The sequence below is a fragment of the Mytilus galloprovincialis genome, chromosome 3 (genome assembly GCF_965363235.1).
Source record: "Mytilus galloprovincialis chromosome 3, xbMytGall1.hap1.1, whole genome shotgun sequence".
Taxonomy (NCBI): Eukaryota; Metazoa; Mollusca; class Bivalvia; order Mytilida; family Mytilidae; genus Mytilus; species Mytilus galloprovincialis.
The window spans coordinates 76007327-76033379 of NC_134840.1; the positions used below are offsets into that span (position 1 = coordinate 76007327).

The 26053-nt window shown below is 33.0% G+C and overlaps 2 protein-coding genes across 2 annotated transcripts; one reads left to right on the plus strand and one right to left on the minus strand.

The window, feature by feature from the left end:
• Positions 1-663: 663 nt before the first annotated feature.
• Positions 664-2844, plus strand: LOC143068962 (uncharacterized). Its single transcript, XM_076243374.1, has one exon. It carries the CDS (start codon positions 791-793, stop codon positions 2618-2620), a length of 1830 nt encoding a protein of 609 aa, XP_076099489.1. The 5' UTR covers positions 664-790; the 3' UTR covers positions 2621-2844.
• An 11422-nt stretch (positions 2845-14266) lies between these two features.
• On the minus strand, positions 14267-24240 carry LOC143068963 (4-hydroxyphenylacetate decarboxylase glycyl radical subunit-like). Its single transcript, XM_076243375.1, has 5 exons — positions 24149-24240; positions 23483-23602; positions 16341-19675; positions 15630-15790; positions 14267-14770 (listed from the first exon to the last, which is right to left on the minus strand). The coding sequence occupies exons 2-5, from the start codon at positions 23600-23602 to the stop codon at positions 14577-14579; spliced, it is 3810 nt and encodes a 1269-aa protein (XP_076099490.1). The 5' UTR covers positions 24149-24240; the 3' UTR covers positions 14267-14576.
• Between the last annotated feature and the right edge of the window lie 1813 nt (positions 24241-26053).

Sequence of the window (26053 nt, forward strand, 5' to 3'; positions counted from 1 at the left end):
ATTCTTATTATCGAAACATATTGAAAGAAAGGCCACTCTTTGGTCCTTAAGTAACACAAATCTCATATTGCGGTACATTATCGGCAACATAATCACAAAGTTTTGAAATCACATGTAATGTCTTAACACGATGATTACGTCATTTTTCGAGCCGTCAAGTTTCAGTAAGGCCTATGCCGCAAAATATAATCCAAAATGTTCAGTAACAAATAACATTGACACACGATCCAGAATGTTCAGTAGCCAACACTTTTATCAACACTACAAGCGTTTAAAACATTTTTTTGTAAAAGTTGAAAAAGTCTCAAATGGACATTATTTGTACTCGACTGCACTTGGTTTTACTCAAGTTCAACCTTTTTGATTTGGTCCGAATTCAACACAATATTAATCAACCTTTTCTTAAGCATATTAAAAATCTTAATCATACTCAATCAAGTTTGAACCATACCATACCAAACCAAGTTATAACAGTCATCGACCAATTCGTAATCAATCTTCATAATTTTGTCCTACTTTCATTCCTATTTACAAGATTTGTTTCCCTTGGCTAAAAATTCGACCAGCAGGTACTATATAAATATGAGAAAGAAATAAACAAGATAAAAACAATCAAAGTTCTGTTTCCAGATATAATGAACAAATCTTCAGGCAAGTTCAAGACTTTGCAAAAATAGTCATTCAAATTTATTTTACAGAATCAGAAATAAAAAATGCATCAATTTCTCTGTATGATCATCTATGTCAGAAAATTGTTGGATCAGAAGACCATGTAAAAACTCTCAGAATAATGAACACTGTCAGAGACAACTTACAGAGCAACAAGACGTTTTCATTCATTACAAGTGGAAGTTTTGGAGAGGGACTAGAGATGCGAGGTAGTGATTTAGATATTATGGTAGTACGTAAACAAATTGAGGTTTTTGAAGACAAACACATGTATTTGAATGCGGACAAAACACATTTTACAATGGAACTGGGGGATACACAGCCAGGTTTCACTAAGTTACTTCTAGAGCACAGTAATGATCCGGGTATCCGTAAAGTCTGTGTTGAGATAGGCGGTGATTTCTATTTATCAAACCTTTTAGTTAAAAAAGGAGTGACAAAAGACCGGTATTCCATTGTACATGGGCCATGTGTATCCGATGAAGATGGATTTTACGACTTTGCATGCTGTGTACATAGCAAATTGTGGATACCACAAGCAAAGCAATGGATAACAAGATCAAATAATGCCTGGCCGACATTCGATGTAAAACAGGCTATTGTCAAACACGGGGTTCTCTTTGTACCTGTAGGTGTGAAAGGATCTACACAAGAAGAATTAGAGTGGCGAATATCATTTTCCGTTGGTGAAAAACTGCTTATCAATTCATTTACACATACACAATTATTATGTTATGCACTCATGAAAATTCTTCTAAAAGACGTTATAGCTGTAGATGCAGATTGTAAAGAGTTGCTTTGTTCATATTTCATGAAAACAATTTTGTTTTGGATATGCGAAGAATTGCCGTTATCACTGTGGAAACCTGAAAACTTGATATCTTGTTACATGAAATATTTCAGGCGCCTTATATATTGTGTTGAATACAATGTTTGTGCGCATTATTTTATTCCTGAGAATAATTTATTTGAGAATAAGATACATGGAAAAGCACAGGAAACACTTTTGAATAAGTTGTATATTCTTAAAAGTTATGGTTGGCAATGTATCTTATTGTCGGACCAAATTTCGAATTTGAATGCATTGGCATCAGATATAAACAAGGAGACAAGTCATTTATATGCAAAGAGTGTTGAAAGCTTATTGAATTCACAACTGTTTGATTGTGACTTTTTACCTTCTATTCCGAGTTCTCTTTTGGAAAAAGGGATATACAAGGTCTTGTCAACTAAGAGTTCAAAAATCATATCCCTGTACACATACTATTTGTCAAAATTTTGCTGCAATAGTAATCGATTTCTGCCATTGGAGGATATGTCATGTAATAAATCTATTTATAAAAAGCATAATACTTCTATAAGTACTCTTCTTCTAAACACACGTCACGACGCTGTATCAGGATGGCTGATGTTAGCTTCGTATTTCTATAAAAGAAAACAATACAATACAGCCCTTCACATTATCCAGTATTCTCTATTAAAATTTACACCGGAAAAACTTAATATATTAATGCAGTTTTCTGATATTCATTATGAGTTATTCAAGTCACGCTTATTGAGAAACATGACTATTGTTCAGTTATGCAAATTCTTGCTATTAGGTTTAGTGTCCTTCAACAACTCTACGTTGCAACCAGATGAACTGCAAATGAAAGAACACATATTGATTCCTTCAATAGTGTATGCTCACTTTCTTTGTTTTTTGTGTCATTATCATTTAAAAAATAGCCGGCAATGTTGGGATTCTCTAAGGGATCTACAGTTGACGATAGAGCAAACCTATTTAATAGCAACTAGGGCTTTGAAAGGTTTCTCTTACAACATCTTGGGTACATGTTTTCAAATTTTAGGTGACATAGAGGCAGCGAAACAAGTTTTTATGCATTCTATAGAGTTATTTCCAGATCAAATGGAAAATGAAGCATTCCAAAAATTGTCATTGATGAGCTGAATGTGATTATTTTCTAGTTAATCAATGTGTTGATAAGCTTATCATTGCTATGTTTTTCTCTCCAAATAATGTATTTCTACTGTTTCTTAATTAATATATAATTAGTTACTATTAGTTTCAGTGTTTTTAAATTAGAGAAAACTAGATATCTCGGACAGACACGGATAACCCTGCGAGCAAAAAAAGTTTGAAGGCAGTTTTAGGAGTCAAAATGTGAAGATGAACGCCTCATAAATGTTCAAAGTCACAAAGCCATTGATTTCGTTAAAAACCAGATGAGCAAAACCAAACATACACTCGATCTGTAATGCATTATAGTAAGCTCACATACTAAAATATCTGCTCAATATGTAATTGGGTTATGCAAACATGTCAATATATATCTTTTATTTTCAATAAATTTTCAAAAGTTCAAAGCCTGTAGTTTTACAATTCAACATGGAAACTAATATACTAGACATCAGCTAATTGTACGAAGGCGTAAAGTCCGTATAATTATAATAATAGAGAGAATGATAAAGGGTAAAACTGTATGGTCCTGATCACTTTGTGTCGGAGCCATATTAATCATGGATCATTAATAATCAATGTTTAATATATATTTACCGTATTCAAATCACTACAGCAAGACTTGAATATATTAAGTTATTGCTTTTTTAATTTGAAGATAATGGTTCTGTGGCTGAATCTGCTGCTGATCCTAATGTTAAAGATTTTGATTTTTTAACTATTCATTAACGGTATTTTTTGATACATAAAGGTTGATGTCTGATTTTGAGAAAGATACCAGAGTATGAAAATGTTTGAAAAATATATTCCTATGAACTTTCTGTACTCAATTTTACCACGCCTTTATCATTAAGTACATTTGTATTGATAAGCTGTTAGGCAATTTGATGGTATTGACTTATTTACGTAAATTCCAACAACATATCCGTCACTTTCAGATCTGAATGCAATATTGCCACGTTTATATATTTTTTTTAATCAATTTGAAATGTATAATATTGATACGTTTGAAAGTATCATACCTTGAGCTATAAACGATATAATCTTAACTGTGTTATTCCAACCACTTTAAATATATAGACACAATTTCCTCACAACCAAATGCATTATCTAAATTTACAAACTATTTAATTGCATTTGGGATGGAGAAGGGTAGTATCTTATATTTTGATGATGAACAATGTTGAAATTCATAAAAATAAGCACTGTTTATATATTATGTTGGGAACATTCAGCTCCGAACAGCGGTATGCAACTGTTGCCTTTTTTTACATACTTTTTTTAGTTTTTTTTCGTAGTTCTGCATCCAAAATCACTCAAGAATCTTGAAAAGGTCTTTAAAATTTTGCATTCATAAAGAAGGTATAGTTAATAAAGCACGTTTCGGTCTTCTTTTCTAAGTAATAAAATTGAGAAAGGAAATGGGGAATGTGTAAAAGCGACAACAACCCGACAACAGAGCAGACAACAGCAGAAGGTCACCAATGGGTCTTCAATGTAGCGAGAAACTCCCGCACCCGTAGGAGTCCTTCAGCTGGCCCCTTAAAAAAATATATATACTAGTACAGTGATGATGGACGTCATACTAAACTCCGAATTATACACAAGAAACTAACATTAAAAATCATACAAGACTAACAAAGGCCAGAGGCTCCTGACTTGGGACAGGCGCAAAATTGCGGCGGGGTTAAACATGTTTATGAGATCTCAACTCTCCCCCTATACCGCTAGCCAAAGTAGAAAAGTAAACGCATAACAATACGCACATTAAAATTCAGTTCAAGAGAAGTCCAAGTCCGATGTCAGAAGATGTAACAAAAGATAAATAAAATGACCATTATACATAAATAACTACAGACTACTAGCAGTTAACTGACATGGCAGCTCCAGACCTCAATTAAACTAATTGAAAGATTATGTCTTCATCATTCGAATATCAGGCACAATCCCTCCCGTTAGGGGTTTAGTATCATACTATCATAAAACATAACCCGTGTCATGCCAACAACTGTTTATTGTTTTTTTTTTAAAACATTTTAATTGCCTATTTATGGGCATTATGTTTTCGGTTTGTGCGTCAATTCATCCGTCAGTCCCGCTTCAGGTTAACACTTTCAATAAAGGTAACGTTTGATGAAGTTGAACTCCAATCAACTTAAACTTAGTACACATGTTCCCTATAAAAAAGTAACGTAGAAAAAACACCGAAATCTGAGGAATATCCCGGACGGAAATTCCCGAATCAAACGGCAAAATCAAAAGCTTAAACACACCAAACACATCAAACGAATGGATAACAACTGTCATTTACCTGACTAAATATAGGCTTGTTTTAATTTAGAAAATGGTGGACTAAACCTGGTGTTATAGGTAGCTTAACCTCTCACTTGTATGATCTTTCCAATTGTGATGTCAATATAGAGTTCTGACCCTATTATCACGGTTCCTTAACATAGTAAATGAAAATGCGAGTGTGCTTCGTGTACTATGGACGTTTTCTTATATTTCCATATTGTATTCCTTATTAAACATATTTTTGACGTAATTAAACAATAATTTTGGTTAGATAAATCCCAATGTGTCCATTTTATAACAAAAGAAAGCGGTTTTATATATGCATTGTATGTTAAAAAACATTAATCTTCCAATAAATCAGTTATAAATGTATCTTAATGTTTGTCTTGCATGTTTGCTTTTGGACTTCAAACTTCTTGCATTTGTGGAAGAGCCATAAAACAGTAACAGTTTGATATAGGTAATATTTCCATTATGAGAGAAGTTAAACAAACGGACGGGTACATGTACTTCTATCTTTAGTATGATTTCGTGTGTAGTTAAATAAAACTCACGTGTACATGTTCGTATGGAACCGGTTATTTGAATTTTGAATAAAAACGCTGATTGGTCACCTTTAACACGTAAACCAATCAGTATCATTGTTTTATAAGCTGTGTTAATTAATTATAGCGGCAAACGTGGGTTTGGTTGCTTTAGAAAAAAAATGATGAATTGATATTACTTTCTCGCTTAAGATGCAATATTCAAAGTTCGACATTGACAATTTAACAAAAGATAAATGTCCCACGATGATCCAATTTGAAGGAGAAGATATCAATCCCATAAGTAACACACTCCAGTTACCAGAAAAATCTATATAAAACAACAATACAGTTCCATCTGATACAGAGGGTTTGTGCATAGTTCTGCGTTAAATGAAAAATAATAAAAGTACCAACATTCTTTTTAATCAAATGTCAAAATGAACAGCTCAAACACATAATGCGAATTGAAAACTACTGTCATATTCCTGACTTACGTGGAAAATGGTGGATTATAACTGGTTTTACAGCTAGCTATATCTTGCAATTGTATGGCAGTTTCATATCCATGGAGATTACAAGACATAGAACCTGTTTTAAATAGAACCAAAGTTGAAATTTCATATGGTATCAATCACGTAGTCGATTATTTATATATTTTTTTCACTACCACCTCCTTTCTGATCTAAAAAGAGAATGGTTGTCATCAGGACATTTTTCAGGTAATGATAGAGTTGTTTTTCTGATCGAACTCGCCAATGGAATATTGTTGGGGTTTTATTAATGAAGTGGTTCGTCTTATTTGTAGACTGCAATCAACATAAAATGGTCAGCAAAGATTTCATGGCCTTACTTTCAAAGCATTGGTACCAAATGGACTTATAGCGCATCTTTACGGAGCAATTGAGGGGCGCCGCCATGATGCTGGAATGTTAAGGGGAAAATAATGTATTTACACAAATAGCTAAACACATGGTGTTAGAAAATTAACATTAGGGGATAAGCTTTATGTGAAGCCTTATTGGAGGATATCACTCATCAAAAATGCGTAACATGACATACAAGGGCATTAGAATATAATGAACCCCTGTAGAACATCAGTTTACATTTTTGTCTTAGATATATTTGGGGAAACCTTTGAAAATTATAGGTCCTCCATGATTTTCATTTTCGTACTTTATAAGCCATTTTTCACTCTTTTCTGATTCAAACAAGAAAAAGAATAAGAATTAGATTTTTTATTGATCAAATTAAAGAGTCTGTTTCTGAGCATAACCATATATTTATATATAATATTTATTACACAGTAATTTATAAGATATATTATTGCATATCAATATCATATTTCCCACAGAAAGTAACCAAAAGTTAGGGTGCAATATATTCTAATATTGCACTAGTGCAATAAATCTTCAAAATTCATGACGTCACCGACGACAAAATCTTTGTTTAAACCAATTTTTACTTTCAAATATTATATTAATAAAAGGGTTATTGCATGACTATTAGGGAATATTGTCCCTGGTAGAACATATATTGCACTCGCAAGCTCGTGTAATAAAAAATTCTATTCGGGACAATATTCCCCAATATTTATACAATAACCCTATTTTACATTGAACAAAATTTTTAATGATTAAATAACTATGCTTCATACTGAAGAGTCCTTTATAAAATAACACGGGTCTGACGTACAAATATTAAGCTATGTATCTGAAATGAGATTATTTACATCCTGTTTAAGTTGGATTTGTGTTGTTCAATTTTGTTTTTTGGAAGTAGTTGGAAGTAGTGTGTTGTAAAAGGTTTAGTAGTCAGGTTTAGTAAGGTAATCACGTTGCTTTTCGTTTTGGCCATGGGAATGTCTATCACAATTCTACTTTGATTTTTTATTTGACTTCTTTTGTTTCTTGACTCAACATCTTTTATAGACTTAAAGACTTTATTTTCGTATTTAATAAATTTCCTTCTTTTTATGCAAACATTGCTAATGTTATGATGTCGACCGCTGAAAGGAAAACTGCAATACCTTTTAATAAACAATTTAATGTACCATTTAAAATTAGACTTTTTCTTTACACTACGGGTGAAGTAATATAAAAAAGTTGCTTTTAATTTTAACCTAACGTATTACTTAAGTCCTTTTAGTTATGTGATAAGGACTATTTTTGGTAGGATAAATTTAATTGTTAAACGCGACGTGGTATTGCTGAGTTCAGAACTCTGTCTTTAGATGTTTGTATTTTCCAATGTTTGATTGTTGGCTTTATTGACAAATATCCAAATTTCCCTTCATTATATATGTTAATATTTGATTATATTTTTTAAAGCTTTATATATCTATAATTCGTATGACGTTACGCACAGTGTTCGGTTTAGTAATGGTAACGTTACTCAACGTAGTTTTCAATTATTTTCAACCGACCTCTGTGCAAAACGTCAAAGCTTTGCACCATTTTTAATACATCTGGCATTTTCATGTTCATTGCCCTAACTCGGCGTTTTGCATTTGCGCCGATCTGCATTTCATTTGCGCCGATTTTTTCTTTCATTTGCGCCGATTTTTGTTTTCATTTGCGCCGATTTTTTTACAGGTAAATTACAGGTTAATTACAGGTGAATAGATATAAGAAGTTGTGAGTGCAAATGAGACAACTCTCCATCCAAGTCATGTTATTTTTCATTTATCATTATAGACCTCTTCCGTCATCCAGTTGTACACTATATTCACATACTTTAAAATCAAGAAGTAAAAACCTTAGATAAAAGCACTCTGGTTTATACTAAAATGACGAATTGAAAATCTATTTACAGCATTCAAATCCATAAAAACGGAATACATTAAAATCATAAATCTGTTCTTGCTGAGTATTTATAGGCAACATATCTAATATGTTCCTTTCATGTGATTTCGTCTCTTCTATATTTGTTGTAATTGTCAATAACGTAGTCCATCTTTTCTTTGTCTTGCTAACGTACTTATGTTTGTGGCCGTCGATGGTTAAAAAAAAATGACTCCTCGGCTCGTTGCAGTGTGCAATATGTCCATCAATTACAGCAAAGTTAAGAACAATATGAATCAAAATTAACTAAAACCTATGTTTATTAACAGATTTTACCAAATTACCTGCACGGTATAGTACATGTACAAGTATTAACTTACCTGTAAATCCAATTAGGAGCAAATATAAAATCGGCGCAAATGAAAAAATGAAATCGGCGCAAATGAAAGAATGAAAATTTTGAAAATCGGCGCAAATGTCATACGCCCGTTTAACTACTCATTTAAAAAAATAGACTGTTTACATGACTGATTGTATACTTTTGACAATTAAATAAACTTTATTTCCTCATAATATGAACTTAACGAAAGTATACATTTCAAATATTTGTCACTGCCCATGCATGTCAATTGTTGCAAAATGCTTATCCTCTATCCGTCATCGTGACAACTATCTAAGTCTGGGCGTATACATCGCGTGGAAACAGCCAGTACCGAAGTTGTTTAGGGGTTTAAGAGTATAAATGTTATAAACCCGCCTTCAGTTGTAGTTTTTGAACTACAGTTAGAGAATAATTTAGGGTCTTTTTATCCATACTATCAACAGCCCAAATATGTGTCTTTCAAGAAGATTATAAATACAAAAATAATACTCGTTCGGGTCAATGGCAACAACAGCTACTATATATCTTCTCTTTGCTTGATCTATAATTTCAATTTCATCCTCAGATTTTTGAATGAAAACGACAGTTTGGAATTTTTCATTTTATTTAAAATTAAAAGTGATCTACAGTCCTTGAATTCGAATAATTATCTTTCACATGAGTCTGCTTGTCGGATGCGTGGAAATGACTGTTAGTGTATACAACAAATATTCGTACTAGTAGACACATACATGTTACTAGGTTCCAAAGTCGAAAGGTTCGGTATTATAGAAAACTTATTATTCATCAAAAGCTTCGACGCCTTTAAGATCAGCACATGGTTTACAAAACTTTGATGGAAGCCAAATTTTCTTGTTGATTTATTACCTTTTAAATTGTTAAAAATTATCTCCAAAAAATATATCAGTACACAAATGCCAGAGCTCTGGTCAAATGCTAAAAACACAACAATGCTAAACTCTCAGTCAATGGGAAAAAAATATAATATATTACGTTACATTGACGTTCCGTGCAAAAAAAAACCTATTCAATTTGGAGGTTGTAACAATTTGGGGAGACACGGACGACTTGATAGAAATTGTTGAAAATTTTAATGTTTCCTTAGCATTGAAGGCTTAAACGACTCTAAAAAAATCACATTTCAGGAGTATTATTTGTTTCATAGTTCATTTGTCTATCACAAGTTTAAAATACCCTTAATCATCATGGTACTGAAAAAATCTTGAACAATGGCTCTATGGTAACATTTAAGGGAGACACGGAAAATACTGAAAAAAATAAAATGAGAGAAGTTATGTAAGAAATAATTTTTTTTTCGTAAAATTCAATAAAATCACATTTTCATGTGGAGGTGGCGAACCTTTTCTATAATTTATGTGAAAATATTATAATATCGAAGTGGTTTCTTTCATTTTTGTATACTTGAATTTTCAAATCTTACAGCTCTATAGAATTTCGAAAATGACCGCTAAATTGCGAACTGACATAATATTTATCGTGACCGTTTCACATCATGAATATGATCATATTATATCCCACCTGAACAAATGTCATCGAATTCCATTCAGGAGTTAGTATTTTTTCTTCATTTATATTTGGATGGTTAGTAATTGTTGTTACGTCTTACACGGCAAAAATGGCATTATGAACACGGATTTTTTGCTTAATTATGTAATAATTCATAAAATTATTTTTTTTTTAAATCAGGTTTTATTTAATTTCGATTCAAATAATGAATCAAGACAAGTATTTATTTAATAAAACGCAGAATTGATTTGTTTTTGTCCTACTTCTGCATCAAGAAATGGTCAAATGAAAAATAGACCGAATACCGTGCGTAACGTATATAACGTTAAAATGTTTTACGTCTATAACGTTTTAATGTTTTACGTCTGCTGAAAACAAAAGTTATAAAATGTGCACAATGCTTATTTTTATATTTGATTATTGTACAGAATGAATACGATGTTGACAAACACTCAGTCATTCTATTAGATATAACAGAGAGCATATTTGTTTATTAAAAAAAGGTAATTGTAGGTATTCATATAAGTACCCTTAAAAAGTAAGATAAAACAACGATTTGATATTTTCCTAAACCCTTCCTGAACACAAGTAGCCAGTACTTCGGTATTGGCATGAAAATACGGATTTTTTGTGTTATTAAAATTTGCTGTTACAAATTGTTAGAAATTATTATAAATTAAGGAATGTATCTCCCTCGTGCAAAGCTCTGATTTCTTTCACGAATTTGGTTATACTTTTTTGACATTTTGGATTATAGCTCTTCGCCTTTTTATTAGCTTTGGATTTCAAATATTTTGGCCACGAGCATCACTGAAGAGACATGTATTGTCGAAATGCGCATCTGGTGCAGGAAAATTGGTACCGTTTATGTTATTAAGATCACTCTCAGTTTTAATGGGATTCATGTTGCTCAGTCTTCAGTTTTCGAGGTTATAGTTATTTTGACTATACATTCGAACTTCGAAATGACAATTAGGTAGCCAACAATAAGTCCGCTCCTATTTTAAACAGTGGGAAACATTTTGATATCAACATTGATATTTATTTTTTATAAAGACAATTTTGTTTATTCAATTTACCGTCCATAAAAAACATAACAATATAAATCGGTCCTATTGAAAAAATAAAGAATTTAAAAAAGAAGATGTGGTATGATTGCCAATGAGACAGCTGTCCACAAGAGACCAAACTGACACAGACATTAACAACTATACGTTACCGTAAGGCCTTCAACAATGAGCAAAACCCATACCGCATAGTCCGCTATAAAAGGCCCCCATATGACAATGTAAACCAATTCAAACGAGAAAACTAACGGCCTTATTTATATATATAAAAAATGAAGGAAAAACAAATATGTAACACATAAACTAACGACTACCACTAAATTACAGGCTTCTGACTTGGGACAGCAACATACATAAATAATGTGGCGGGGTTATAATGGGATCACAACCCTCCCCCTAACCTGGGACAGTGGTATAACAGTACAACATAAGAACAAACTGTCAAAATCAGTTGAAAAAGGCTTAACTCATCAGATGGACAAAAAAACAAGAGGTTATTTTCGATAACAGAAAAAAAATCCCTAAAATAAATTCCGTGCACATAGAAAGGAATTGATAAAAGCTCTAAATCCGGCAAACAATATCAGCAAAATTTTCCGTAGCGTTTATTCAATGAAAATCGCGAAATTTTATAACCGGGAAAACAACCTGCTATACGGTACTTCAATAAGTGGTGAGTCAGAATTTGTAATAGAAAACGCTACTTTATTGGAATGTGAAAACTAAGATATACTACACGTTCCTTATTAAAGTTTTTGTTGAATACGCTTTAAAATCACAAGAGGGCGTACTTTATCACGACTCTCTACATGCCTCGTGCTCTATGTGATTTTTCTACATTTTGTACTCTGTTTCCGAAATTTTTTTCATCTAGATAGAAAGTCCAGTTAAACGCTTAATATTCAAAATGTTCTTGATATGGATTACATATATGTAATTGGACGTCAATTGCGCACCAGTGAATCAATTCAGCAATATTTGATATAATGAAATTGATATCTTTTAACGAACAACTTTAAATACATTCAATAATTCGACTTTCTAAATATATTATACTTATCAAGTAGGGATATAGTTACGATACTGTTGTCGGGTCATTAAAGATTGCATATTTTGGTTTTATTATTGATTCACTTATAGGGTCTTTGCATCGGAACTAAACACATTTATTTATAAAAAAAACAGTTGTTGGCATGACACGGGTTATGTACTGTACTTCTCATATATTTTATGATAGTATGATACTAAACCCCTAACGGGAGGGATTGTGCCTGATATTCATACATGTATGATGAAGACATAATCTTTCAATTAGTTTAATTGAGGTCTGGAGCTGGCATGTAAGTTAACTGCTAGTAGTCTGTTGTTATTTATTTTCTTTTGTTACATCTTTTGACATCGGACTCGGACTTTTCTTGAACTGAATTTTAATGTGCGTATTGTTATGCGTTTAATTTTCTACATTGGCTTGAGGTATAGGGGGAGGGTTGAGATCTCATAAACATGTTTAACCCCGTCGCAATTTTGCGCATGTCCCAAGTCAGGAGCCTCTGGCATTTGTTAGTCTTGTATGTTTTTAATTTTAGTTTCATGTGTATAATTCGGAGTTTAGTATGACGTCCATTATCACTATACTTGTATACATATTTTTTAGGGGCCTGCTGAAGGACACCTACGGGTGCGGGAATTCTCGCTACATTGAAGACCCATTGGTGGCCTTCGGCTGTTGCTCTATGGTCGGGTTGTTGTCGCTTTGACACATTCCCCATTTCCTTTCTCAATTTTATCAAAACGAAAAAAAAAAAAGAAATAATGAATATGGGGTATCTTTCAATGACAAAATCAATACATGCATAGCAAAAAAGACCCAACAAAATAAAAAGCAAAGGAACAGCGCTTTTATTGCTGTTCTTCATTAAACACGATTAAATTCGAACTTAGTGCGTCCGAGAATAACAATGACATGTTCTTGTATGCATCCGAAAATAACAATGACATGTTCTTGTATGCGTCCGAAAATAACAATGACATGTTCTTGTATGCGTCCGAAAATACCAATGACATGTTCTTGTATGAGTCCGAAAATAACAATGACAGGTCAATTCTCACTCCATTGCAACCTACTCGTGAAATGGTCATATAGATAAAATACTTCAGTTTTATATAATGTACTTGCATATGAAACAATATTTTTAACTATACTTTTGTCTTAGGGACAGGAATGTAGTAATTTGTTTAAGCTGGGGTCACACATTCACGATTTTTACTACCGTCCTTGACAGAACCATTCCCGATTAAAATTTATTAAAAGTCTGATCAAGATCCTGTGAATCGTGGATGGAAATTCAAACTTTAATTAAAATTTGTAAAAAAAATAATTTGATCACGATAACAATCAGATAGTGTTCAGAAAGCGTCGATATTTAACCGTTTCCAAGCGAATATGTCCCGATAATCCCGTTCTGAATCCGCTTCTAATCCGATTCGTATTTTTCGCCAGGTAAAATTCGACCGAGTCTGTCACGACTGCGTCCCGACTGTACCGAATGTAATCCGACAGAGATCAGACAGTGACCAGACGGTGAAACGACGCTGACGGAAGTTATCCGTTCGAAAACTGTCGGAATATTCGGGATGATCAGGTACTGTCGGAACGTAATCCTATCACGGTCCGCTCTATCGCATTGCACACGGCTTTGTCTGGTCTCAGTCGTATTGTATTCTGTAACTGTCGGGACTCTGACGTGGGTATCATTGACGAATTTCGTATTAATCACGGAACTGTTTCGGAACGGTTTCTTCAAAAAACGGTTCACAATCGACAAGACCTGGATGCAATCTTGACTCTATCGGCAAAAAAACAGCCATGAAAAATTACTCCAGATCATTCCCGTTCCACAGGACACCGTCCAGAATACACAAGACATTGTTCGGAATTTGATCCGATACAGCAGAATCTGTCACGACATAGCAACGATTGTAATCCGACTAGACAAAATCGGCTGACCTAACTGTCGGGGTGCTTTGCCGAACTATGCGGACCCTTCCCAACTCGTAGGAATATGTTACGAACTAAAACGACTACGTTCAGACAATGATAGGATTTTCCAGATAATTGAGGATACTAATCCAACTTTTTTACTTTTCGTGTCGTATTGCTGTCTGATCTCAAACGGGAGCAATAATCGGCAATGTGTGAACCCCGCATTAGACAGCAATGCACATCTTAGTATTAACTACAGCCGAAAATAATATATACAGTGAGAAAGTTTAAGTTGTCTATATATATAGATAGTAGCGGTAGAATATACAGCCTTATTCAATGGTGATGTTGATCCACTATCCTTGTTTGGGTGGATTACCAATAGTTCAGATTGCTCCACTTTGTGAAACGGTTTTGAGAGAAGGTGGGTTATAGTAAGCACGCCTCATGTGTTGTTTCTTGTGAGCTTTGAACATTGCCACAAAATGTTCTGACCAACCTCCCATTCTCACTCTGACCAAATCGTACTTTTCTGAATCTTTGCAAGCTTGATGATAGGTGTCCTCATCAGCACATGTTACTGAAAAAATATTTATGCACAGGTCAAAACTAGTTAAAATGGTATTATGTCATATTTGTTTAAATTTATGTGTGATTTTCTTTGAGTTACTTATACATAATTTAAAAAAGCACGAGGATTTGCTTAACGCTGTGCTTTAACTTCAAAACATAAACCACAACACGCCTTGTTTATAGATAGATATAAGAAGATGTGGTATGAGTGTCAATGTGACAAATCTCCATCCAAGACACATTTTTAAACTGTTCCGTCTTTTACCGAAAAAAGTTTATCACAAAGGACATTGTTTCCATATCAGAGACACAATCGGAGAGTCGGCTAAATTTTAATGATTTTAAATTTAACATTGTAGATATAATGAAGAAACAAAAGTATCAGTGTAGAATTTTGGTGATTTCTTGAATTTTCATGCAGAAAAGATTTGAATCTTAGAACTATTGTTTACATCAATCTTATAAATTTGTTTGATTTCATCTAAACACTTTTGCTGAAATGCTAAAACAGTTATTTTATAACGTAAGTTATTCAATTCATAGGTTAAAGATAAACATTATAATCCTAGAAAATGTGTTAGTTGCAAAATAAAAATGAAAATACAAATAATATTTCACATAACAGTATGCAAAACAATAATTTCAAGCAACACAATAAATCAAAAGGAACAAAAAAAAAAAAAAAAAAAAAAAAAAAAAAGAACAAAAACAAAACAAAAACAAAACAAAAACAATGCATTTCAAAGAGTGAAGTAGTAGTCTTATTTTTCAAAACCCGATTAAGTCAATGTCTTGAAGCAGATATCTCATATTAACGAACAGTTTGGTTTAAAAATATATATATATAAAACTATTTTTTATCTCACTTGTTAAAAGGTTTGCGCCAATCCCGTCTTCTCCGTTTGCAAAACTTCTGATAAAATTAACTAGTTCATTTTCAGGAAAGTTTTCATGTATATTCAGATCCACTTCTGCTCCATTAGAAAAACCAGTTTTGATTTCGGCATGATCCCAGTTTTTCATGGACCTGTAAAATTTCAAAATTTATTTCTGCAAATTGTCTTATTTGAAATAAAAAAGTATGATTCCGAACAATGAAAATGGTAACAGATAAGTCTTATTTATTCTTAATTAATGAAAACCACTACATCTATTAAAAAAAAAATACATTTTGCAGCTATGGTATCTTCGCATCGATTTATTTGTCCTCACATATTTGTAATGCAGGAACCTGCAAATCTTAACTTCTCTTTTTGGGGATAGATATGAGAATCGTAGGTTAATTGGAATAAATCAATTTTGCATAATTTTATCTAGTTTGTAAAATGTAAAATTGTGAAATATTCTTAAATAGTGTCAAAAAAAATTACATTGGATTTTAATACCCCGTCGATGTATGTAACGTATATGAATGCCTATTAACTATTAGAATCATGCGTTTTATAAAATATAAAAAAAAAATGATTGATAGAACATGTTGAACATATATCAATTAGAATTTAGACCAACAACACAAATGACTAAATGCATTTATAAAAGATTGTATATAATAACCGTTATTGAAGGATTAAACTTACTTATAAATGTCATTCTGGGATGGCTCACATGGGCCATCTTGAATTACCGGGGCAGCACTAAAATCTGATGCAATTGGCATTGTTTTCCTCCTTCCATCTGCAGACGCTCCAAGTGACATACCCCAACCAACATAACCTTCAAAGGTTCCGCTTCCAGGACAAAGGATACACTCAAATGGTGCTTTGGTTGTAGAATACTCTTTTTTCAAGCGTGTAAACAGCTGACATAATGCATCCGTTTCTGATGAGTTTTCCACAACTTCTTTAAATGTGGAAACAATTAGACTGGACAACCATTCAGCTAATTCCTGTATTGTTTTGTCCTCTGCTCCAGCATCAGTCCCGAATTTGGGAAATTTGAGAACCCTTTCTCTAAGAGATCGATAGTATGTACTTTTTTCAGCGGACCTCATTATTCCTGCATTGTCGTCTACAAATGGCTCTGCCATGTCAAACCCCCAGTCATTTTTCATTGCTACAAGAAGTTCGTTTAGAGACACACATGCAGATGTGTTGTCAAAGCATAACTTTATTATACTGTAGAGCGAGTCGATGCAATTAGAGAAACCAATGAACATACATGCGGCGACGACATATTTTGCACCTCCATTATACAAATCCCTGCCTGTCTCAAGACAGCCATCTATGAGCGTCGACAGTAATGGTGCCGGGCATGCTTTCCATATATTGCCGTAATTTGCTAACAATTTGTATAGAGACCCTTCAATTTGAATTTTTAAATGGCTTTCAAATATCTCTTGCAGGTGTTTGAAACTTTTAATGTGTGATGCTGAGACAGATCGATAGGAACTTGGTTTCCCTTGCAAGAAGGCTGGTCCTGCAGAAACGTACGAATCGCCTTGATTGATAGTAAGTTCTAATACCAATGGCAATGGTAGGTAAGTGAACGTAAACTCAGACTTTCCAACCAATAGAGGTTCATAGCAACCGTCGCAAGCGTAGTTTTGTATGTCAGCCTTTTTTATTGCCATTTTTTGAAGATGAGGACTTGACTCTAAAGCCGGAATTATTCTGTCATCATTTAGAAGTATTGGATGTGCTCCACCACTCAGTAATGATTTTGCTGTTTCTTTTAATATTTTCTCATTCATTCCTTTATGAAGACGCAATGACAAACACGGAGCGTTTAACGGAAGACGCCTAGCAGCCTTCAGGCACATAATTGTGACGTCATTCATCGCTAGGATAGACTTCGGATTACTGTGATAACCTCCAACAGTAATTTGTTGTACCCATTGATTCAAAGAATCGCCTCTAGGAAAATTACCATCTGACGCGTATGGTACTGCACAATTTCCCCAGCTGGTAACGTCTGTGGCTTCATGAGGGTCCAATATTACTCTTTCACCAAATTTTATCCAAAAACAATCAATAACATCCTGATTCGATATTGTATGGTTATCTGATAGGTTTACAAACGGTGCCAGAAGTTCGTCTATTCTTCCTACTGCTACGGGTTGTCCAATCAAATGAAGGCAGCAGTGCATAGTGAATATTAGCTGGACTGCATCAATAAAGTTTTCTGGCTTGCCTATTGAGAGACGTTTCATTCGAGCTAGGATTTCTTCAAGGTTTTGTCTCTGGCTGTCCGAATACTCATCGTCAAGAGTGTACAAATAAGCAGCTAAACGACTATAATTATCAAGATACATCTTTACGCCTTCCAATGCCAAAATACATGATTTATAGAAATCATTAACTCCTTCTTTAGTGGATTTGTTTCTAATATCTTCTATTAGACCACTGACACCAAAATTCAACAATTTTCTGTAATCAGGAATAATATGACCAACGGCAGACGACTCACTAAGACCCAATAAATAATACGTCATCCTCTCATCGTCATTCAGGTACTTCATCACTTTCTTTCCAAGGCCAAGTGTGCTGTCTTTTGGCATACGTCCTACTATAATTTCATCAGGATGTATGTTGAAAAGATCAGACTTCCATCCATAGAATTCGGAGGGATTGCTTATGCTTGCTTGTATGTTTGCAGTTGTAAATAATTCACCAAGAGACTTCTTAATGGCCAATCCTTTTCGTATAGGAATGCTTTCTTTTAAGAAATGCTTCTCTGAATTTTTCAACATCTTTGACAGGTCGGGAATATCAGGAACGACTGTTTTTCGGAACCATACATTATTCCACTGTTCAAATGTATACTGTAGTAATCGTAGCACTCTAGTTGAAACGCGGTCCACCTCACCATCGTCCTTATCTATTTCATGCAAGTATTGTCTGTGGTTATAGAAAAGATACTTATTCTTTCGTGGAACGTTCCATTGGTCATCTAAATCAACTCTACAATATCTATCGTCAACAACTGGGAGATCTAACTCTTGAAAGCTAGGAACATACCAAAAACTGCCTTCTATTGAGGAAAACACATCTATGAAAGCGTCAAATGTGGTTCCAGGGCACCCACTAATATTCTCTAATATATCATGGAAAATCGTAGTCGATTTGGCAATGGAAATATAGAAAGTGCCTTCTTCTCTACCGGGATGAGTTTGACAATTTCCATATGGCATCGACTGTCTATAGATGCGACGGAGACCTTTAGATACGTTACAGGGAGGAGGAAAATCGTCTAAAGTATGAGCGCGTTTGATATGACTACTATATGAGAGTGATGGAATAATGCCCAGTCCAAACATTTTCCTACCAATCATCTCTTCCTTTGTTGAATCGGGCTTTGATCCTAAGATTTCCCAATGGGTTTTGAATTTCTGAGTCATCATGTATGTTCCCCCTATTTCGCCATTTTCCATTTCCCCAATCAGAATTAGTTGGTCGACAGAACAACGGTCAGACAAATTGGCTAATCCTTCTCTGAAAGAACCATTTATTATCAATGTATTGCCATATTCGTTAGATTTTGTGATACTTAAATCTTTACATGTTATTCCTGCATCTTTTAATCCTGTTTTCAGTAGCTCGAGTATTTGGTCAGCATTTGCCTTTTTGTCAGATTTGATGTAAAAGAAAATGTCCCCGCCTGTATTAAGGAATTTTTGTGAATTGTCTAATAGATATTGTCCATCAGGTCGTAGTTCTAATTTCTTCTTAACACATACTTGATTCCAAAGTTTGGGATCAAACGCTATTAGGATGCGAGTTCTATCTGTCATGTCAATTGCTTTTTTAAACAATTGCCGATACATCTTTAAAATATCATCCAGTTTAGAAGGTTGGATAGTGCCTTGATTGATAGTTACAAAATTGCCATATTTGTTACGCTTATCAAATAGACCTCTCTGGGCAAAACGTAGATTCTTGTAATTTCTTTCTAGTCGAACGGGTTCATCTTCTTCCTATAAACAAAGGAAATGTCCTTACAGTATTATCAATACATGTTCTGAATAATTGATATATGATACGTTTGCCATCTTATATTTATGACATCAATGACGACCAGTGTTTAAAAACAACATGACTTCAACTTTTTAAATAGTTGACCTATCCTTCGTCAGCAGTGTTAATACATTGTTTTGTACAGTTGAAAATACTTGTCAAAGATCTATTGTTTATAGTAAGTAAACTTATTATTGACTTGAATTTATTAAGCACCAGCGAGGACCAAAATGTACCAAGGTTATATTCATTTTTAAAACGATGAAAAGCTAAAGAACAGAACAACAAAGACAAAAAATACCTACGCATTATGAACTCCACAATTAAACACTAATACTAGTATGTAATCAGATGGTGAGGGCTATATTAATTGATGATAAACATGCACTAAACCTCTTTCAAAAAGAGCAATATGAATGATTGAAGTGCGGATACAGTTTAAGTACAAATCAAGAAATAAACATGTAAACAACATACTAATCAGGAGATCAATCATATTTGACCTTCTACAATCACCCACTAGATACAAGAAATACGTCGTCCCATCGATTTCAGAAACGTGGTTAAAACAACATTATTACAAATTATTAGTGACACAAAAATCGTGTAAAGTCTTGTTCATACATATGTCATAATATCGATTTGAAATGAACACCATGCAATGTCTCGGTTTTATTTGTTAAAAAAAAGATCCAATTTAAAAAAATTATTTCCTTAACGCAAAGCAGTCGTTTCGACTGGCAAACACAACAGAGACTTGTATACGATAAAGTTTATTCTCAAATTTTACAAATTAAAACAAAAATTGGCAAGGGGTTCAGTGTGACCTAGAGTAACCCGGATAAACTTGTTGGCACAAGTCCAAAATTGCTATTAATTTTTGTAAGTATGTAATTAACATCCGCTTGAGTCCCTTTATGCAACAATTTACCCATTTACGTTAGTTATGACGGATGTTTCACTTGTCATTACATGTTGGGGGATTCATCTATTCAGATTGCTTTAAAGAGTATATAATCACAAACAAAATATTTTGCTTCGTTTTTAAACATAAAATGCAATTAAAACGCATCAAGGGACCCCATTAAAAAGATAAAAAAAAAAAAAAAAAAAAAAAACAGCGTCTATTCGCATTGGTTTTGGGGCGTCGCCGAATAATTCTGCAAACAAAGTAGTTGATAGCAATTTTAACACAGTCTTATATAGTCAATTCTCTCGCGACTTTTAATTCTACAAACCTAATGAAATAAATTTCAACTTAAGAATGTTCGTTTGTCACGTTTTAGAATTTTTGTCAGATTTTCGAAATCCTCTGGTTTTATCCATTTGAATGCCTTAAAAAAAAATGCCCATTGACCCCATTTTTCTTTTTATAAATCTTTTACATATACAAGTGTAAGCTATTTGTAAAAGTCTTATAAAATGTTATTATTTTTTAATAGTTGTTGAGAACTTTAACGAGTTAATGATAAAATTATGAAAAATCAAGAGAGAATATTTTCCCGCTAAAATTTCAATGGCTAATATCTCGAAAACAAGCACATTGACCGCTATTTTTTTTTTGCTCTTTTGCTTTCTTAATTGATCCCCTATTAATATATACTAATGTTATGGAAAGTTATTTATTTTGAAACTGAGTAGCAAGCTTACTTAACATTCATTTTTTCAAGAAGTTAATAAAATAAACTCATCATATATACCAAGATTAAGTGAACTATGTGTATTGACTTTTATCGTGCAATCGTTCTTTTTGGACAGTCAAAATACGTTAATTATGTATCTTTTTGGGATATCCAAGACCACTCCTGGGACATGTGTACATGTTGAACGTTATTGATCAAAATAAAATGTACAAACCTTGAAGCTGAATATAAACGCAATGAAAATAACTTGCAATTAAAACGAAGTGAAAAAGAACCTGGACAAACAACGAAACTAACTTTCAACTAAAAGTATATGAAGCTAAATGATTAGGTTTTTTTCAGTACGAAGCTAATGACAGAACATATCAAGTACGAGGCTAGATGAATTGAACTTATAAAATTGTTTTGGAAACATTGTTCGGCTCAAATAAACACAAAGACAAAAATGAGTAATACGGTCATCCTCAATATGTTAATAATAACAATTAAGCATATCGATACAAGAAATAAGGAGAAATTAAATATTTTGAAATTTATCTGTAAAACTGGATTCATTATAAAAGAGGAATTATTGGAGTTCAAACTATAATCTTATAAATTGGCCAAAATACAGTCTTCCTTAAACTTGGTTAAAATAATTATGTAAGAAACCCCAAGTAAAATTTAATGTACATAATTGTTTTGCTTGTGAATACAATGAACCACAAGACTACTAAATTTTATGGAAAACGCCCTAGTATACGGGTTACGGAAATAGCATTTTTTTTTTAATTTTACTCTTTTGTTTCATTGAAAATTTGGATCTACTTTTTAAACGTCTAACTAACAAACCGACATTGCATGGTGTACGTCTAAAATCGATATAAGAAAATGTATATGGAACAGAATTTACGCGATTTTTGTGTCACTAATAATTTGTATGGAATACCCAAAGGTCTGTTATTTAATACACACTGCTCATTTTTAACATGTAATAATATTCATGTTTTTCTATTGTAATGTGTCTTTTATCAACAGTTATCAAATGTACCAGGATTATAATTTAGTATGCCAGACGCGCGTTTCGTCTACACAAGACTCATCAGTGACGCTCATATCAAAATATTTCTAAAGCCAAACAAGTACAAAGTTGAAGAGCAATGAAAATTCAAAATTCCAAAAAGTTGTGTCAAATACGGCTAAGGTTATCTATGCCTGGGATAAGAAAATCCTTAGTTTTTGCTTAAAATTCAAAGTTTTGTAAACATATGTACCTTTGCAATAGTGTATAATGTCTAGGTGATTCTGTATACCTTTTTCTTTACAGCCGTTTATCAGAATAAAGTATATATATCTAGTAAGAAGGTCACAATTAACAAGAATTAATCTATATTGAATAAATTAGGCAAGAGTTGCACATGAATGCGTTTTTTTGTTTGTTTGTTTGTTTGTTTTTTTTTTTTTTTTAATATTTCAGTGAAATAGAACTAGGATTACCAACATTATATTCCCGTTCTCATACGCCCATTTACGGGACTTTGCGGGGTCCGTCGTCATCATGTCAGACAGTAACTCAAAATACTCAAACCCATTTACATCAGACTTTGGTGAATTGTTTATACATTGTACTATAACGTGAGCTCCCGTTCAAATTTTATAAATTTTAGATTCTACATTTCCGACAAATTTGAATTTATTAATTTAAAAGGTTGGATTTTCCAGTTTTTGGATGATACCTAAAACACGCTTGCACCAACTTACAGGACATTTTTGTGAACGTTTAATAATGATGTGAGGTGCTTTTCAATTTATATGAATTTTCATATTACGTTTTCGAATTATGGGGTTGAATTAAAACCAAACAGGGGGATTTTCCAGTTAACTCATAAATGCTTTGAACAGTTTTCATGAATTTTATAATATGACATTGAAATGTTATTGAACTTTATTATTTTAAAAAAGTAACGGGCGTGTCATGCGCTGAAGGCGCAGCTGTATATTTATTTAAAGATATATACACATCAGGATAAGAGAAAACAAACAATGGGTAAGAGAACATCAATATAAATATAAAGAGTTATACATTTTATCTTTTTTTCTCTCATAAATTGTTGTTTGTAGTAAAATAAAAACCCAACAACTGACCTGCTTATTGTGCCTCTTCCTCTGTTTGCACGAATCGTTTTCAACTCCAGTTCTCCCCCTTTTTGACATTCTAATGCAGAAAACTTGTAGATTTGTATTTGAAGTTGTCGCTCTCCGCATCTGAAATAATATGAAAGGAACCATTATAAACAGATAAGAAAAACAACGCCAATTATAATACCAAAAAGATTTTTAAAAAGTTTTATCTGTTGTATGCAATACAGATAAATTAACAGTATAATTAATTGAACTCGAAATGGATCTAGTTGAAACTGTAATAAAAATTTATAAAAAAAATTAAATGATTTTTGAAAGGTTATAAGACCCATAATGAAACAGATATGTTATAATCTTGTTATCTAAATTATAAATATGTATTTACACTAATTATTTATACAAACGTCCTTTAGAAAATGTATTAAAGTACCAGTAGTTGGGTCTTTTCATTTCTATAGGATAACTGCATCATCGTGATATAAAAGAGGAAATTCAAACTTATTTTATACATAATCTAATGTGGAGATATGTTTTTACAAAGATATATCCTGTACGTACGAATATAAAAAATGTATGAATATGTAAAACGACTATTTTTTTTTTAATTTTGGAAAAAACAATAGCACCAAAATAATTTATGGTAATTTACTGGTCTGAATGTGGACTTACCGAAGCTACAGCAACACTTGTTCAAGACGTCCTTGTGGTAACATGACCAACCCCCCTTTTATAGTGACTTGCTACTAAATGCAGCAGTTGATTGGATAAAACTCTGTAACATAGATTTCTTTCTATTGTGGTTGCAATTGTTCACAAATAAGTGACTCAAATATTGTCGTTGTATGTCGGATACTGTAAAATGCAATTGTCGTTGTAATGAACAATGCTGATAAGACAAAATATACATTTAACATTAGTCAATAAAAGTATGTGATCACGTTTCAGCGTAGTAACATTTCAAGACTAGTTGATGTTGTTCTTTCAAATTCAAGTACATTTAAAAAAAACATTAAGTAAAAAAAAGGAAAACAACATGAAATTGATTTCAATGGTCCGAAACTTGTTCTGAATAATTTTCGAAGACGAATATTCCAAGTCAAGAATGTTTTTGATATTCAAAAAAGTTTCCTCGATCATCACAAAAGAACAATTAATTAACGAAATGCGCATAAGGTACTGTTAGTGCTATTACGAGTGACACAACTTTATTGTGCTGGTAGAATAATTTTTATACCAGCGTGGACAATCGCAGTACGTATGTTCCACAGTTTTTAGTAGGGTTCGTGTTGCTTATTCTAGATTTTCTATGTTGTGTTATGTGTACTATTATTTATATGTTTTTTTTTATATTTTTGGCATGGCGTTTTATTTCCGATTTATGAGTTTGACTGTCCCTCTGATATCTTTCGCCCCGATTAGTAATGATACTGATACCTTTTAACTTGTTTGCCATCGGCTATCGATACATAGAGAACATCATATGGCTTTTTCAATATCGCATCCGTATCAACCCGAGACACCAATATAATCCCAAGAGCTCTGCTCGAGGGATTATATTGGTTGAGGGTTGATACAGTGTGTGATATTGAAAAAAGCCATATCATATACACTTAATTATATACATATACCTCAAGCAGATGTTTTTAATGTGACATGACGTCATACATATAATGACGTTTGACATGACGTCATACAGATAAGGGGTTTGATAAAGCCTTTGCAACAGTGACTGCAATCGATGACGTGACGTCATATAGATTAAAGTTGTGATAAAGCTTGTGCAACAGTGCTGATATCGATATCATCACGGGTGGCTGATACAGCACGCTTGCCAATGATTGTATTACACATACAGTTTATCTGTATTTGCTACTAAGTATATAATAAAAGTGATTTAACACTCACACAGTATTGGGTTACTGACTAATTGAAGTTAAACAAACTTATCTTTTAAAGATCTTTTTTGTAGAAATGACTTCATTGGAAATAAACTCATGATAGATACCAGGATTAAATTTTGTATATACGCCAGACGCGCGTTTCATCTATAAAAGACTCAGCAGGAAACAATCTAAACTAAAGCATGGAGAAAGCAGATGAAAAAACCTTTTTATGAGCAAAATATTACTCGATTTATTTCACTTGACTGGGCGGGGTGTAATCGGTTCGCTCATAATTAACCAGTCCATTAATAGATAGGTGTTTTAGGATTAATTCATTTATGAAGTGTCCAGTCCTTTTTTGTTATAAATTCCGTTGATGACACCGATTTTATGCAATTTAAAACGTAAGCTCCGCCCGATCAGTTGAAATAACATTGGTAATATCAATATGGAAAATCACCCTGGGAAGATTTGAAGAAAAGCGATCGAATTTTTATCTAAATATATGAATCTTGAAAGTATCATTTCAAGGCAAACGGTATCTTTGGAAACGTCTGGCTGTCAGGGTACATACCAGATACCATGATGCACATTGGAAAATATATTTAAAATGAGATTGAGAATGGGCACATTGCAACATATATAAAATTGAGATTGGGAATGGGGAATATGTCAAAGAGGCAACAACCCG